At 41.8% G+C, this 18,873-nt stretch overlaps 1 protein-coding gene across 1 annotated transcript; it reads right to left on the bottom strand.

The window, feature by feature from the left end:
* Window positions 1-3,603: 3,603 nt before the first annotated feature.
* Window positions 3,604-11,007, bottom strand: LOC136857466 (dentin sialophosphoprotein). The gene is made up of 2 exons (XM_067136141.2): window positions 10,901-11,007; window positions 3,604-6,176 (listed from the first exon to the last, which is right to left on the bottom strand). The coding sequence occupies exons 1-2, from the start codon at window positions 10,958-10,960 to the stop codon at window positions 3,834-3,836; spliced, it is 2,403 nt and encodes an 800-aa protein (XP_066992242.2). The 5' UTR covers window positions 10,961-11,007; the 3' UTR covers window positions 3,604-3,833.
* Window positions 11,008-18,873: the final 7,866 nt, after the last annotated feature.

Here is an 18,873-nt window from a genome sequence, read left to right as displayed (position 1 = left end):
TTCATCTTGACACCATCTTGACAATTGTGTACAGTATATAGGTTGTTTTCATGGTTACAATGATCGTAAAAGTGGACCAAAATATCGGCACTAAAAACATCAGTGATCCTACTACTCCATGATTTCATAGAAAATAGTTTAAACTATAGGTAACAGACTCCGCAAAATGCTTAAACCTAAGCCAGTACGTAAAAACTGAGGCCCGTCGGCAACCGCTGGTCGCTGTACTATGGAGATATCCGGGGCTATTATTTTTATACTTCACTCCCTTTCCATCCCCGCCCAAAGGAGTGCTATGAGCGTCTTACACAACAGTTTATTTTTTCCAGATAGTATGTCATATGTGTATCAGTTTTGGTTGGCAGCTATGCCCAAACATACATGCATAATCTCGCTGCTGTAGAATCCTGGAGCTGACGTTGCCTTGGTTATGGCCGTTCGTATCTTTATCCGATTCCTAGAGCAGGGGTAGTGTGGTGCCAATATCTCCACAACGGTTGGTTTTAGGGCCTTCAAACATGGTTTCCGGGCCCGAAGGGTTTACCGAGTTTTGTTCTTTGTGTCAAGGGGCTTAAATTGAGCTTTGTCTCGTCCTTGTACGAAAAAATTCGTTTTCGCCTATATTAGCCTATTATTTTAATATTTTTATATCTCCCCCCACGTCCCCCCGCCTCTAATTGTTTTGAAAAAATACAGCCCATGTTACTCATTGGCAATGTAACTTTCTACAGGGCCGGGCTGAGCGGCTCAGACGGTTAAGGCGCTGGCCTTTTAACCCCAAATTGGCCGGTTCGATCCTGGCTCAGTCCGGTGGTATTTGAAGGTGCTCAAATACGACAGCCCCGTGTCGGTAGATTTACTGGCACGTTAAAGAACTCTTGCGGGACTAAATTCCGGCACCTCGGCGTCTCCGAAGACCTTAAAAAGTAGTTAGTGGGACGTAAAACAAATAACATTATTATTATTATTATTATTATTATTATTATTATTATTATTATTATTATTATTATTATTATTATTATTATTATTATTAACTTTCTACAGGTGAAGTAATTTTTAAAATCGGTTCAGAAGTGCTTGAGTCTATCCGTCACAAACAAATATAGATATACAAAATTTTCCTCTTTATAATATTAGTATAGAAGTATATATTATATTCCTACACATACTGTTGCCGTCAGGAAGGGCATCCAGCCGTAAAACAGGGTTTAACTTACATGTGCGACACAGTTCGCACCCGCAACCTCACAGGTGTGGGTAAAGCGATAGAAGAAGATATTTTAAAAATTCACCCGCTTTTTTTATTCTTTTCACCCCCTTAAGTGGATTTTCCAAATAGAGTGTGTTCATTTTTAAAGGAGATTCTAAGTACCAATTTTAAAGTCTGTAACATCTTCTTTTTTGAGATATATGTATCCTCATATAAATAATTCAACTGCTTCCTCACTTTCTTTCACCCCCCCCCCCCTTAAGTGTATTTTCTGAAAACGAATATTTGTGTTCTTTTATTTTTAAAGGGGATTCCAAATAGCAATTTTCATGCCTGTAACATGTTACGTTTTTGTGGTTTTTAGTAGATAATTTCGCTGCTGTAGAATCCTGGAGCAGACGTTGCCATGGTTACGGCAGTTCATTACTTTATCCGATTCCTAGAGCAGGGGTAGTGTGGTGCCAATATCTCCGTAACGGTTGGTTTTAGGGCCTTAAAACATGGTTTTCGGGCCCGTAGGGCTTACCGAGTTTTCTTCTTTGTGTCAAGAGGATTAAAATGAGCCTTGTCTCGTCCTTATACGACAAATTCGATATTTTGCCTATATTAGCCTATTATTTTTAGATCTCCCCCTCCCCCATGCCCTCCACTTCGAATTGTTTTGAAAATAAAATACAGCTCATGTTACTCACTCGCAATGTAGCTTTCTATAGGTGAAGAAATTTTTAAAATCGGTTCAGTAGTTTTTGAGTCTATTCGTTACAAACAAACAAATTTTTCCTCTTTATAATATTAGTATAGATGTAGACTATGTCGAACTCTCATCAGTATGCTATCGTTTGGATATAGTGTACGTCGTATGTCAAATACACTGAGGGAGTCCCTAAAGTCCCATAACGCATTTATTATAGAAAAACTACAAATGATACAGCTTTCGTATAAGTTATATGTCATATAGAAGAGGAACTCCGGTGGTTTTGTTTGAATGTTTACAGCCATTCTCGCAGTTCCTGCATTTACTTACCACTGTTGGCGTTTTGTGAAGGGGGTGACTTTTGATAAAGAACGCGTTTTCTGTGTGCTGGTGTTCTCCAGCCAGTGCTCGTACTTCCCATATTCACCTCAGTTGGCATTTTGCAAAGATGTGTCCCACCCCATTACCATAGCAATGTTCGTGATTTTCTGAACAACGAGTTAGCTCAATGCTGGATCGGACGAGCAGCGAGCATTGGCCTCCCAGATCTAACTCCCTGGGGATACATCAAAGATTGTGTGTGTACAAACTGAACAATTTGCCATCACTGCATCTCCGGCTTTGCTCCAAAGAATATGGCGAGAGCTTGATTACCGTGTAGACATACACCGAGTTATACGTGCCACCCCTATCGACTCACTGTGTAACCAAACACTGAAAACTTAACCATCTGAGTTCTTCTTTAATATGATATATATACGAAAGCTGTATCATTTGTGGTTTTTGGACTTTAGGGACTGCCTGTATAGAGTGAGTTTGTATACACCAGCCTATGTTTAACAAACCTGTATATTACGTGTAGACTCTCTAAACCTACCGTCAGTTTTGATAGAGCGTTTCTTCTCCAGTATATGCAGTGTACATTTTTAGACACCAGTCTACGTTTCAGTCGAACGGGCTGTTAGCTTTTTATAAATTCAACTAGTACATAAACCTGTCTTCCACAGTCGAACTTGCTATCTCTAACGTAATTGGAAATTCTAAATGGACTGTTAGTGCATTGTAAAAGTTACACTTTTCAGGTTTTATGCTGCATTCGAATGGAGTCGGAACAGGTATTGTAGTATTTTCTTACAAACCATACGGAGTGCAGATGTAGCTGGGAGTTGTACTTTGATGTCTATGGATCTGCGAACTCTTGAGAAAGCTACACACAACTGTCCAAAACACTGAGTGGGCCGATATATCCCACCATTAATGTTTATGCTGGTGGCTTATTCATAGTGGTTTGATTCATTTATTTTACTGAAATATAGCACTTTCCACTAAACGTTGCATTATACTTATAACCAATATCCACTACCAGTTGTAAGGCAACAGAAGTCAGGATGTACGTAGTTCCAACTCTTGGTGATATAGATAGCTATGTACTTACGTCACCATGGCGATGAGACAATAACTTAGCTGACAGAAACCAATTTTTCTTAAAAACAAAGTACAAAAGTAGTGGTCGTGAGAGGTTCATTGTCATTTTTTTGTAAAAAGACATAGAAGTGTATAAATGGTATCAATATTTCAGCTGTTGAAACTTTCTCGTTTTCTCAATATCGCTGTGAATGACAGACAGAATAAGCATTTTATAAATGTAGATCCTTGCTGCGGACAGGCGGAAGGCAGACTCTTTAAAAAATGACCAATATTACAGAATAATGCCATATTTTATTACCATCATCGTGATACAAAGTCGGTGGATATTTGTTTAAAGATCGTGCAATAACCAGCGCTTTATGTACGATGATGTGCAGTAAACCACATAACAGACAATAGTAACAAAACAACGAAAACCGTCTCTCTCACGCACACACATTCACACGAAGAAACAAACAAAAACAGTAACAAGTAAACAAAGAAATCAACAAGCCAGTCCAGTTATCTGTAGTAATGCAATCTTGACGAGTATCTGGGGTAGTAATAGAATTCCCTATCGTGCAGCCTCCGTGGACTCCTGTATGGATGTCTGTAGTACGACTCTTCAGAGGAACTGCTGGCGCTGCTACTGCTACTCTCCGAGTGGTACGGGTACTTCTTGATGATGATGTACTCTTCGTACGAGCTCAGCGACTTATTGGGCTGCTTGGGGACGAACACCTTCTCCTCCTCCGAAGAACCACTCGAAGTGCCATAGCGCCGCCGGTGGGCATTCTCCTCCGAAGAGCTCACTGAATTACTATAGCTTTCCTTCGACGAGCTGTCGTCGTGCACGAAGTAGAACTCCTCGCGAGATTTCGATGAACTATCTGAATCCTCTTCGTGGTAAACGTATTCTCCTGATGATGTGCTGTCTGAACTCTTATCGTAGACCTTCACGTCTTTGACTGTTCCCTTCGAGTTGCCCTTCGAGTGAACGGAGTTATCTTTAATATCTGAGTTGTCTTTGCTGGCCAGATAGACGTGTTCCATATCATCGTCGGAACTGTCCGAGCAGCTTTCGCTGTCATAGACATACACGTAGTCGTCGGACTCACTGCTTCCACTGCTCGCACTGTCAGCGTATACAGCTTTAGAATGACTTGCATGAGCCTCTTTGGTTTCTGCACAGGATCTGGCCGAGCTGTCACCCTCACTTGCATGTGATTTGGATGAGGTCTTGTAGCTATTATGTTCTTCCTTAACTGTGTCCTTTTCTTGTGATAACGAATCTGAATCTTCATCAACATAAGCTATTTCTTCGGACTGACTGCTGGAAGATTCATCGCATCCCTTGGTAGGTGCTTTGTGAATTTCTTTAACGCTGTGAGTTTCTTCCGAAGAATCGCTCGAACAATCTTTACTTTTGTTATCATGTAGAGGTCCTTCCTGGAACTTCTTGTGCTCTTCAGAGGGGCTAATGGAACTGTCACTGCGTTCTTCAACGTAGTAAATTTCTTGCGACACACTCTTTGAATCGTCGTACTTACTTTCGTCTGAGGAAGAGCTTGCGATTTTCTCGACGATCTTGTGCGATGCTGAGGGCTTCTTTGAAGCAGTAGACTCCTCTTCGATCACTAATATCTTTTCCGGCGGCTTCTCATCTGTGTGCTCACACTCCTCAGAAGAAGAGCTGTCACTTTCCTCTATGTAGGCCACTATATCTTGAGTGGACTCATCCGAGTCCTTCTTATGCAGCTTCCTTTCGGACTTGTCTCCGGATTCCTCGATGAACACTATTCTGCCTGACTTACTGTCTGAGCTGTCACAGCTCTCTTCGCTGCTTGGAGCCTTCTTATGATGATCACTTTCGTCTGATGAGCTGTGCGAAACATCGACATTATCTGGGTAGGTCAAGACGTCTTCTGGGGAGTAGTCACACGAGTAGTCTGGCAGGTTATAGCCTTCATAAGAGCTCTTTGACTTGTCGTCGAAGTAGTCGTGGACGTACACCCACGCTTCGGAAGAGCTGCTCTTCTCGCCGTGCTTGTCATCGTCGTCTTCCGATGAGCAAGAACTGGAGCTGCTACTGTGACTCTCCTCAACGACCTTGACCTGCTCATAGGCGTGGGTGGGCTTCTTGGCAAGTGCGTGTACCGTGTAGGGGTTCTGCTTGGCTACCACTGGGCCGCCATACCCATTCAATGAGTGTGGGTGGTGCACGACCATGATGTGGCTGTGTTGACTGCACTCGTGGTCTCTGAGACGCCTGTCGTGGACATCAGTGAAGTGGTACGTCGGCCTTGCTGCGGCATGCACTATCCTCTTGGTCATCACTTCGCTTCCCATTGGTTCTTGTTCACCTTCGGCCAGAGGTTCTGCAGGCGGTGACATTGCTGATACTGAGGACGGTGCTGTTTCTGAGCGAAGTGATCCTGCTTCCGAAGATGGTGCTAGAAATGAAGATGGTGCTGCATCTGGTGCTGGTCCAGATGCTCCTGCTTCTGAGATGTGTGATAGCAACGTTGACGGTCCTGCTACTCGGCTTGGTTGTGCTAGGGAGGCTTGCGCTGGTTCCATAGGCGAGAGTGACGTTCGGGATGCTAGTGGTGTGGACGCTACCGGCGGTGACATTGCCACTTGTTTTGACAGTGGCGCTGGTGGTACTACCGGTGTGAATGCTGATGATTGCGACTGTACCATTGGTGTCAGAGGATAGATGGGTGCTGGTATTGCTGGTCCAAGTGGAGAGTTGGCGGGGTCCTCAGTGACCAGAGATGGCGCCCAATCCTTGAGCGACTCCGGGACAGGCTCCGCATTCTGTTCCTCGTACAGCTGTTGCTGGGTTTGCATGGGAGGGAAGGCCTGCAAAACAACACCAGAATTAGTCGTACCAAACACGCAATTAGATCCATCTGTTGCCACCACCAAGTCCGCTCTACAGTATGTTACAAAGGTCGAAGGTGAGTTTCTACACATGAATTGTTATGATCAAAACACTTTAGCCCTGTAACGTACATGAACACAATGTGATGCACAGCTCAGGACCCCCATGATGCAGTGTAACGAACTGATAAGTAACTGTTTTACCATATAGAAGCTGAGTGCGGTAAATAACTACAATACCGTAAAGTTCTACTTTCCACATTACTTATGGAACTTCATGGGGTCGGCATAACTCAGTCTAATCCATAAATAGAGAAGACAGGAGAAAAATGTCTTAGGATCTACCATGTAGATCGCTAAAAGAGGCGTCTTATGGCGCAATCCGTTTGTCGATATGACGTACCGTTAAGCAGCAGTTAATCTGTAAATGAATGTCTGCAATATTGTAAACGTGCATGTACTTTTGTATATCGATCTAAATTCACTGAAGTCGATTTGTAGCGATCCAAAAAGGGTGTGTATGCCACGACGACATTAAGACTTAGAAACATCTGGAATCTGCCCCTCTTTGAGACAATTTTCACGATTTGTGAAACCTATTTTTGTATATCTGAACATATTGTGATATATGTGATCGCATTGTAAAAGACACAAAATTATATTGCCAGAGTCCCTGTCCGAAATTTCACTACTGTTTGCTGACAAAGATTCATAGCTGTCTAATAATATTTCTTCTTCATTCAGAGAACGACCTAACCCCGCCATTTTTTAACAAAACACGATACTTGATACAAGTGACATATATATAACAATATTGTTCAGTCCGCATCGACGTATAACATCAACCAGGGCAAAATTAAAAAGCTGTTTCGTATTAGTATTTGTATGGCTACGTTTTGTTATATTTGACTCTGTTTTAGTCTGTGTTTGTATATTTTAATGTGTTTTTGAAATAGTCATTTTTCATTATATATTATTTAATTTTAAGGCAATGTCTTATTCTACCATTACCTTTATTCGTCTTCATTTGTTTTAAATTCTACTCAGTGGATACATTTTTAATTTTAATTATCATATCATGTTGTCCATCTCGTACTATTAGGGGCTGATGACCTTAGCTGTTGGGCCCCTTTAAACAACAAGCATCATCATCAATTCATCATCATCAAAAGCTGAAATCACCAAATGTCGTAATATGCAAGGGATCGTATGTGTAGGTGAAAAGTAACAGAGCAAAACATCTGAGAATCGTACCGTAGTCTGTATGACTCGCCATGGCAGTTGCACCGTCCTACTGCTGAATATTGTTGTGGAACCGCAGGTTGAGTGTGGACTGTGTATTCGTTCCTCATTAGGCCACCAGTTTTGAGAGCAGGCCAGGTAATTTCCCTGAATCACGAACGGGGTGTCTGTGTTTACCAACACGCATTGGTTGGCGTTAGGGAGGCCATCCAGCCGTAAAAGTCGGTCACGTCCTAATAATCTCACCAGGCATGGCTCAATAATAATACTAATAATACAGTAATGTAACATTTATATTTCCTTCCTTTGCCATTCGCTAGAATGAATACTATAACAAATGGATTTCTTTTTGTCGGAGGAAGCATCTAAACTGTGAAATATCCCTGGAGGACGTATTCAGACAATGGCAGTGGCTAGATCTGTAGCTCGCCTCTTATCGCGACAGCTGAAAACTTACGACCAACTCTGGCATTATGTGAGCTATGAAATCCCCCTGCGTAAAAAGTTATTTCCCCTTGAAGGTGGGTGCCTGTCGTAAGAGGCGGCACAACGCAGCCCTCAACTGACGACTTTCGTCTGAACTCACCTGGTCAACTCTTGTTCTCGGCTCTACAAGCTTTGTAATGGCTTTCCCTTTCTTTTGGCGAGATCGTCATTCTGCTTCTACAATTGCTGTCGAGAAGCGATTAAAACTCCCTCAAACTGACAACTATCGCCTCAATCTGGCGCCCCTGAAAGGAAATATTGCGAACATCGCCTCATTCATGAGCTTACCTTATGCATTACCTACCTCCATAGCCGTGAGTATCGGAATAGGAATTGAAAGCCAGGTTGATCCAGGAACACGGTTGCAGCCAATTTGCTTAGCTTCAAGGCTCCTATTGAACCCTGCTTCGAAATAATAATTCTTATTATTACCAGTATTTTAACGTCACACAGACTCAGGAAGATGGGATAGGAGAGGGCTAGGGGTGGGAAGAAAATGGCTCTGGACTTAATTACCCGTGCATTTTCCTGCTGTAAGAATAAGAAACTACAACAACCATCTTCAGGACTCAAGCTGATCGATGACGTCCACTGATCACTGGAGATTTACTATAGCACTCCAGAAACAGCTAGAACAAGACTTGGTCACATTGTGAGGAGACCAGATAAAGATAAGCGTAGAGCAAGAGACTGCTTAATGTCCATCCTGTTGACTCGATCCTAGCCAAGACTGATATAATCATCCTAGGGAAAATGCTTGGGGAAGGATGTGTAGGCTGAAAGAACTGAGGGTTACCAACCTCGGGGAGGAAGTGTGGATTGACGGCGAAAGGCCTGGATATCGTGAGAGTTGCCACCAACTAGCTTGCCAGCCTTTCACTGGGAGGTTTCGGCTTCGGTTACCGGACTGATGACGGAACGTCGTGGGAGGAGCTGTTGATATGAGACACAATGGAGCCGGACAAGCTGAGGATCTTGGTTGTCCCACCACACCGTTGTCTTTGCTTTCTCGTTACCTTATATTTTTCGTCTGACATGAATGCGTCTTAGAAAGCGGGATGTCAATGTGAAAACTAGAGGGAGGCGAACATTTTTAATTATTAACAGATGTGAACCGCGCACAGTAGGGTGACCGCCAATAAGAACGGTCCTTCGAAATATCCAAACTTACGACAAGGTGTCGATAACAAATTTAAGTGAAGTAAAATTGATTTTGTGTGGAATGTAGTAAACACTGCTAACTGTGAGAGGAAGTTACATAAATAAAGTGCAAACACTGGATAATGTTGCGACACTTCCTCAAGAGAAAAAAATTAAAACAGAGAGCTATTCGTGGCGATTCCAAGATAGGCGTTACATTCGCACGTGGTGGTCGTCCAGGTTGGTAATTTGCCGAACGTCCCCCTTGGTAAACTATTCCAGTGCCTAATTCATCTTGTTATGAAAGAATATTTGCTCCAAGTTGTCGTCTTGAATTCTAACTTTATATTATCATCTTTCCTACTTTTAAGAACCCAGCCCTGTCTTATCCATCTACTGACGTCATTCCACGTCATCTCTCCACTAACAACTGGGAACATACCGCTTAGCCGAGCAGCTGGTCTTCAAGGCGCAAAGTTTGAAACGTTTCCCTAACACTACTCTTTAGCCTGAAATCGCCCAAAAATCCTACATCTTACCAGTGACTTATACCCCCTCTCCGATATCCACTGATGTAGGCAATTAGTTCATGTTTGCTCTAGCGGAGGAGAAATTGTATTTCCCAAACTTTCATTATTTTTCGATGCAGGTAAATTTACCGGTGTCATTTGACCTTCGCGTTAACACGACCTCCTTTATCCTATGCTCAGTTCAGAGGAATACTGTCGAACTATTTCCTCCTGATGTGACAGACACAAGTTGTACTCAACCCACTTTCGAATTTCGCACTCCTCATTCGAGAACTATGAGGCCAAATTATAATTGTATTTATATGGATTATTAATATTTTATTATTTATTATTATTATTATTATTATTATTATTATTATTATTATTATTATTATTATTATTATTATTATTATTGGTAGAGCAATTTTGTTGCTTTCATTGATCTGTCTCTGTCTTATCCTTGGCTTTGACAATACGAAAGTGACTGAGGTATGAGCGATGCTAGTAATGCCATTCCTTACGCAGCCAGTACCTGCTATGAATGGTGTGAAACTGTTGCTCATAGGGTCGGTTGGTGCATGCATTTCATTGGGCTTGGCAGACTGATATGTAATAGCAACTTCTGGCTCAGTGAGGAAAGCAACGGGAAATTACCTCACTCCTCATTTCCCTAGTACGCCTCTTCAGTGATGCCTAGGCCATCTATGACAGCTCATGGTGGAACTGTTGAGGATCCAACCAGCCTTCGGGCTGATGACTAAACATTATTATTGTTACACAATGATTGCTTCGATCGTCCCAAACATGATTTCTTTACCAACGTTCTATGAAATACATCTTTTCCTTCAATAATGTCACGATTATAAATTGATCTCAAAATATTTTATACTATCTGCAGTGGACGACAGAACTGTAATGATCAGCTGCTTTCCTCTGAAGTCCGGGTTCGATTCCCTGTACTGCAACAGCTTTGATATGAAGTTCCACCTCCATTGGCGGTGTGCCTGAAACGAACTGCACCATCTCGAGATTACTTTTTTATTTTATTAATAATGTGATTGGTTTTACGTCTCAGTGACTACTTGTGCGGTAAGTGAAGACGCCGAGGTGCCGTAATTTCGTCCCGCAAGAGTTCTTGTACTTATCGGGAAATGTACCGATATGAGGTTGGCATATTTGGGCATGAGCTACCTTTTTTTATTTTTGTTTTGTGAACTGAAGAGACATCTCGACCACAGTTTACGTGAGCTCGTGCCGTTAACGTATTTAAGATGAGAGGTCGTTACACTAAAACACTACAAATGTTCGACCTTGTTACGAACTCACCTGAGCGCCGATCAGAAGCGTCAACCAACAGAGAAACGTAGTTGGAGGCCGAGTCTTCATCTTGTGTCTTCTTGTTTCACAATCTGCTGAACGAATGATGTTCTTAGTATCAAGATAATTCCTTTTATACGCTACGTGATAAATATCTGCACTTGTGTTGATACACACGAACGTGCTTTACCGCCGTAAATAGCTCTGTTTATTTACTTGAGCGATCTCGCTATTGAAGGTTAAGGGGAAAAATGTCTCGGCCACTGTGATGTTTGCAAGACGCGTACCGTACTATCTGTCCGGACCTTGGAGAGGCCTTGCTTTCGTGCGCTAAAACAGGATACTGTATCAGGATGTAGATTACAGCTGCAGCTATCCAACATGAGCCCTTTATATCACAATTGAGTGTGGAACTGAACTTTTCAGGGCCATATTGCATTTTCAAATAAAAATGTTTTATATTCCGCATATGAATGAAAACAAATTTATTACTTCTCGAAGAACCAAAACATAAAGGAAATATCATTTGTTTGTTTAGAACGTTCTTTAAATATAAGCAAAGTCCTGAATAAGATTCATCTTTACGTCATCAAAGAAGCTGAAAGAAAAATATGAAGTTACCTTGACTTTCGTCTTTACAAAGAAATACAACTTGTCTTATCTATCTTCATCTGTTTACAATTGAGGCGTAGAAATGATGGTATTTTGAAACAACATGCAGTACGATTATTTTACTTGAAATGTACCCCCACGCCTTGTAGATATCTTTTGTTACCAAGCAGAAGAAGGAATTTGCTATGGATTGGTCTAAAAACGTAAATATGACAATTTGTTGGTTCGCTGTTTTCACTCTAGGTCATGAAGTAACGCTAGCGGTTTTTAACAGCACATAAACTCATGAAAGTGCGGGCTGTCTAGCTGAGGTGGTAAAGATTCGCCCCTAAATAACCTGGGTTCGTTTACCTTCTCTGTGGCAGAAAAATATAGAAACCACAGTTGTGAAGTGGCGCAGACGGTAGAGCCTGACACGCGGGCTTTTCATTCTTTTTGCCTTTCTGTCCAAGATATTCTCAGCATACATCGCGAGCACCACATCTCATCTCAGTCTTTCTGCGGGTCCATGCTTCAGGTGCATGTAGAGACGCGCATATTCCATGTTGTTAGCGATGTCAGCTCACTCTTCTTCTGTTAAAAAGTTGTTTTGTCATTTTCGCTGTGATGTTATGAGGCTGTCTGTTTTACTTGCGGTTAAGTGTCGCCCTCAACAAAAGTGGTTTGGTCTTTACTGATTTACTTCAACTTGTCGTTCATAGTCTGTTGTAATTCTGTAACAAGAACTATGCCATGTAAACTGCGCGAACTTCTTCAGACACGTGGAAGCGGGTCGCTACGGTCCATCGTTTGCACGGGAAGTAGCTCTCACACCAGAAGGGACACTGAATTCTAATACAAGTAGTATTATCTGCGCACCTTTTCTGGACAGATTTACACCCTAGTGCTGAATAGGTCGACCTCGGCAATCTTCGAGATTCGTATTGGCAACCTTTGAACACAAACCATAAATCGAGTATGCATCGCCGTGCGACATCTGGCGTACACTTTACGTACTGGTGTTGTTTACATAACAAAGCCACCATACGGGTTAGAAGGTAACATGAGTGCGGAAAATAATCCTAGTACATCACAGTAACCACCAGGTACTCCTAAACGGAAACGACCATCAAGGCTTATACACAGCGAGGGGCGTAAAATAATAGTACACGTCACAAAGTGCTGTGCGATGGAAAAAAAAAATAAACAGCTGCTCGTACCCCTAAACAACTCTATCCAACGTGCTGCCGCGTATACGGGAAAATCCGTGGCCACTATTCATAGGATTAAGGCATTTACTGCCTCTCACCCAGCGATTCACCACCCACACCTGGTAAAAAGAGGTAGGTCTGTCTAACCAGTCTGCCTAATCTGTTCAAACTAATATCATTATGGATACTAGTAGATTGTCATGTGCAAGTGTTATATGATGTTCTCCTCTTTCTTGTAGGAAGAGAACGCACGGGAAGATATAACTGGACGATCGCGAAAAACGAGAATTAAGGGACACCATCGAACACTTCTATACCGTCCAAAAAGTGGTGCCTACTCTGAAGAAACTAATCTCTGTGCTGCAGAACGAAATTAAGTGGAAGTGGAGCCCAATATCTCTCCGAAAAGTGTTGAAAGGTATGGGTTTTGTGTGGAATAAGGTCCAAAACAAACGTGTGTTATTGCTGGAGCGGGCAGACGTCGTTGATTGGCGAGCACGATTCCTCGTCCAAATTAAACATGCTAGGGAAGAAGGCAAGGAAGTGTTTTACTTGGACGAGTCCTGGACTGACAATAATATAACAACTGGACAATGCTGGCAGAGAGGACAAGATGTTGTGGGTGTTACAGCATGGGGATCCTCTTCGAAACGGCTAATCATTGCAAGTGTTGGATCGGAGAAAGGGTTCATTAGCGAAGCACAATTCATATTTGAAGCCAGAAGTACCCAAGGCGATTACCATGGTCAAATGAATGCCCATAATTTTGAGAAATGGTTCAAAACATATGTGCTCCCTAATTTGCCTCCTGCATCTGTGATAGTGATGGATAATGCACCATACCATTTCGACAGGTGGATAAAATACCATCGAGGTATGATACACGAGTGACAATGGTCCAGTGGCTACAGGGGAAAGGCATTGTCTGCGACACAAATCAAAGGAAAGAGGCCCTGTATAAATTAGTTCAGGAAAACAAGCCTCCTGAAACAAGTTATGCTGTTGACGTCATGGCTGCTGAACACGGTCACGTCGTCCTTCGTCTTCCCCCATACAACTGTGATCTGAACGCCATGGAATTGGCATGGGCAAAAATAAAACGCGAGTTCAGAGGACACAATATAACGGGAGACATGTCAGCAGGAAACCTACGACGACTGACCATCCAGGCATTCAATTCAGCATCTGCCGAAGATTGGAAAGGGTACTGCAGAAAGGTGCACGAACGGGAAGAAGACTACTGAAGGCACGACGATGTCATGGAAATAGCCCTGGACGATATTATAATTAATAGTACGGCAGAGAGCAGTGACGATTGTGAGAGTGATGTATCTGAGAATTCAACTGGCTAAAGTTGTAGCAAATACATATCGATCAATCATCTCGATTCAATTCCGATTTCATTTTCATTCAGTTGGCAGTACCGCGAGAGCTCCCTCCTTACTCCTCACCCCGGACGGAAATCTATCGATAAAAAGTGCGCAGTGTGTTCTCCATGTGCGTCAATCATAACACGGAGACCGCTTCGAAAACCATACTGATCATCTAAAATGTTCTCTGCAGTCTATGTAACTATTTTTGTGACATATGACGCTACGCTGATGATTGTCCGGTCTTCACCTTCATGTGTTCCATTTTGACTTTGACTTTGTTCAGAGTCTCTTGGGACCTCTCCCTCTAACTACAAGTCGTTCATTAATTTGAGGATCTCTTGTTTGGTATTCTTTTCTAGTAATGTTAAGTCTTCGCAAGGTATTGGATCTGTATCTGGCACTTTCTTTTCCAAAAAATACCATTACTACGTTCTTAAATTCCTTACTGGTAGAATAACACCCACGGTATCCTCCACCTGTCGTAAAAGGCGACTACAAGGCGCCCAAGGGCCTCTCAACTTGGGAGCGTGGGTTGCCGACCACGGGGCCCTTAGCTGATTCCCCGCATTGTTTCCACTCACATGTGCCAAGCTCTTCACTTTTCCCTATCCTGTCCGTCCTCCCTTGGTTTCCGACGGTATTAGAGCGTTCGAGGCCTAGGTACTGTTTTATTTTTATGCGCTTCGTGGCCCTCGCCTTCCTTTGACTGATGTCTTCATTTCCATTTTTCCATCTCATTAAGTGTTATATAGAGGATGGTTGCCCAGTTGTACTTCCTCTTAAAACAATAATCACCACATCACCATTCTCTATATGCTTAAATACGTCGTATTCTAATCATAATGGTACTGTGCAAGTTATTTAATTCGTTTCTGCAGTGTGAAGGTGACTATCTCAATATTATGCTTTGCGATTACTTAACCACATATGTATAATATATCATTTATCTCGCATTTTATACCTTTCGAGAATGAGTCACAGAACTCACATACCGGTACTTCCATCATAACAGCTATCATGACATTACATCACCATCTAAATCTCAGCTAAATATCAATATTCAATATCCATACCTTAATTCTGGTCAATTCCGCGGTGTACTTCCTCTTATTTATTCGCATCGTTTCATTAGATCCATACCTTCCACATATGACATTTAACTTCCTCCAATATATACCTTGTAATTACAATAAAACATAATATAATTCTTCATATCACTTCATATACCTTCATATTACCTCGTCCGACGATCCATTATCATGTCAACTACTCAATATTACCTCTTATTTCACAAAACCTTCAACACAAACCTTGCAATTACTGATATACAGCTTTCATAAATATGTCACTATGTTTCCCATATTCAACTCCTCTCAATAAAATCACGATGCATAACCTTACATATGTTTCTATTACTACAATATCGCTCTACAAGGAGTACTTAATTACAATCATTTTCTTCTGACGCGCGGTCCATCTGTGACGTAATCCATGAATACATTCTACGCAAGATTTATCGATATCCTACAACATATGTTAGTTCTTAGCGATCAGCTGTTATGTCAAGTCATTACCAATCGTATTCTCGACTACTTCACTGAATTACTTGCCCAAATACGGTGATCCTTTCGCGATATATATATATATATAAAATTCTACACTGCTTTAATATACAGTAGCATTAATATCTTAAATATCACACACTTCACTGCATATAATCACTTGCACATTTAAATATCATCGTTTCTAACACCTATTCAACTCCACAGCATATGCCGAAAGATATTATAAGTTAAGAATTATAATACTAATTGTAAGGACTTAGCTCGTTTCTCGTTACTTCGATGTCAGTTGTTCTCCTTTGACCGTCACATGGTTAGTTTTGCGATCTGAATCTAGGGTTGGGCTGGACTTCTTCTCCCATTCAGAACTGGTCTTGGTAGGCAATATTCATCTCTCATCTCGGGCTGGTCATCTGACTGGATGATACCTCTCTCCAGGTCGGTCCATCTTAAACGTCTAGCAGTTCATCATCTTCTTCGTAAGGCTGCCAACAAAGTTAAACATTCCCGAAGAGAACATGGTTGTTTTAAAATTCCAAATTAGAATAATATTTTTCTTAAGTTACTCTTCTTATCCTCCTTCCGCGTTATATTTGGCTAACTCTTTAAAATTGCGTATAATATAATTTATCTTTTTCGGTGAAAATCCTCAGAATCAGCTTAAATTATCTTTAGAATTATTTTCCTTTCAGCTTCTGCGCCAATAAAATAACTTTTTCTCAGTTCTTTTCTTTCTTGTGCAGTTCGCTACGATAACATTGGACTCGCTCCTCGGGTTCCAATAAGCGTATTTAATTCGAACTTCGCTTATCTAAAGTATTTTGGCTATTCACGGTATTTCTTTGGGTTGTTTATCCCGTTTTCTTCTTAATGAATGTAGTTTTTCTTTATGAATTTCCGCCGAAATCTAGTAAAATTTCGTCCTTTTTGTAGCGCGATCGCCATTCACGTCTTGACTCTGCGAATTCAATTTTTCAAGTGTATTTTTTTATAACAATCTCTTCTGTTCTATTTTTTCTTTAAACAATCTGCTTGACGTTTTGCTGTTCTGCACCGCCTTCGGTATACATCCGTTCCCAGTTATACATGGTCTTCTGTTATATCTCGATATCATGACTTCATTGTGTATTCTTTTTAGCTTGAGTGGGCCATACCTTCCTCCGGCGCAATTTTTGTAAACGTCTAGGAAATGCTACGGGCACAAGTTGAATTATTCATTTTTGTAGATTTATGAAGTTATAAATTTGGAATAAAAAACTGAGCATTGTAAAAAGAGTTTATCTTCTAGTCGCAATATTTAGGAAGATATTGACTGTTAATATTAAGAAAAGTGTATTTAGACATGAATATGGCATACGGCGGGGGTCATCCGAAAATTTGTGTAACGTGACGGGACAAAATGTGTGACGGAAGTGAGGTCACAGTAGTCGTTACCGTAGGCCTTGGTCGCCAAAGATGCTGCAGCTGTGGATTGGTATAAATAGAGTATGTTGAAAGAGAAAGTGTACCTTCAGTGACGTCACATTAGTCGTTATCGTAGGCCTTGGTCGTCAGAGATGCTGCAGTTACAAGTTGCACTTCTCCTTGATATAAGATAGAGTTTCATTTATCGGAAGACATTCATGATCATTAGCTTTTCGCACAGGGAAACATTTCATTTTGAGAAATTCCCAATTACAGCTTTGATGACATCGAGTGTTGAAGACTTGAACTTAGTTTGTTAAGAAGACCCACTGTTAGCGGAACAATGCAATTTCTACACACCAGACACTTCAGTTCAGCTCTACCGTAAAACTGCCATTGCCGGCTTTAGGTCTCCTTCCGCACAACGGGTCACAAATATTTAGCTCGATATCAGTTCGACTCGACATACTGAACCATATCATCACATGCTTCATTGGCAAATTTTAATCGTGATAGAACACTGTGGACTTATTGCGCAACATGGCTTTGTGTGGGAGTCTGTTTGGGAGACGGTTAGATACCTGACCACGCTAGCATAAGAGGAGCGGCCCGTGGATGGCTTCAGACAACGAACTTTGTTTAAATTTGAACGTGGTTGCTGGAAACCGCCGCAGTATTCTTTGTCAAGCCAGTTTCGAAATCCGCCAATCACGAGCTAGTACGAGGACTCTGCGAACGGCCGAACCGCAATGGCAGAATAACCAACCATCTAACTGCATCTTTGAACCAGTTTCCATCTATGATAATAATCTGTCATTGCGCCGATATTCCACAGTTCGGATGTGTCCAGATAGATATGTGTAATTTTTCTGATGCCTGAGAACATATGTGGGGCATACGTAAGGCATAGGTGTTATTTCGCATTTATCAACAGCTTCTCATTCAAACCAAACCGCCGCTCAACAGACTTTCTATTCTTCAGAAGGGAGTTCCGTTATTTGAAAAACTCGAAGAGTCTTTATAACTGCCAATAACAAGGGAGCGTCACCTCATTCTCTGCCTGAACTTCGTGCCGTAAAGTCGCTTGCACCGAGACTATATTTACCGGAGGACGCTCTTTTCTTATGTATGAGAAGTAAGCCAGTGATACGGGTTCGAGTAAATACAATCAATAACTGTGATCAACTGTGGCACAATGTATGTGCAGTATTTTAATTCGATCCGGGAGTGATCCGTATATAAGCAATAATAACAATTCGCGGGCGCGATCGGGAACTCTCATAATCGTGTGTTGCGTCGCCGCGCCAAGGACTCTTCACGTCCGGGCCGAATCGCCCTTAAATTAATGGTGAGCTGGACGGACTAATTTCTGCTTGCAGGTCGTAGTCAATTGACGGCCAAGCATTAAGGGCGTGATCTCACACACGTGTGTGACTAGCGGCGAAGAAACGGTGCCTAATTCAACTGTTACAGGTGCAACATCAACTAGCGCTATGGAGCCCACGCCGAGCATCGATGGACTGACTTCACACATCCGGAAGACTGGGGTGACCATGGCCTAAGTTCGTGATGACGCCAGTGGCCATGTAAACATCATGGGTGATGAAGCCGGCGCAAGATAAGCACTTTTTCATTTTTTAGCATGCCTGGGTAATAGTTGCACACTAGCTTAGATCAGATGTAAATAAATAAATTTCAAGGTAATTCTCAGCCAGAGGGCACAGTGGTTCTTCAATTCAAGTTACAGTTACATGCGTCCTGGGCTGATGCATGCTTTTATTTTCCTTTTATCTTTCTTTAAGTTAGTTTAGATGGGGTTAAGGGTGTGCCAGTGTAGGTAT

This window comes from Anabrus simplex, chromosome 1, assembly GCF_040414725.1.
Source record: "Anabrus simplex isolate iqAnaSimp1 chromosome 1, ASM4041472v1, whole genome shotgun sequence".
In the NCBI taxonomy this organism is placed as follows: domain Eukaryota; kingdom Metazoa; phylum Arthropoda; class Insecta; order Orthoptera; family Tettigoniidae; genus Anabrus; species Anabrus simplex.
Note: the sequence above shows the minus strand (reverse complement) of the source record. Positions and strands in the feature narration are given on the sequence as shown.

Excerpts from the sequence above, each read along its gene's own strand:
- LOC136857466 (XM_067136141.2), bottom strand. The coding sequence starts at position 10,960 with ATGAAGACTCGGCCTCCAACTACGTTTCTCTGTTGGTTGACGCTTCTG. Across the intron at positions 6,177-10,900 it reads CGCTTCTGATCGGCGCTCAG|GCCTTCCCTCCCATGCAAAC; the intron begins GTGAGTTCGTAA and ends GTTGTTTTGCAG.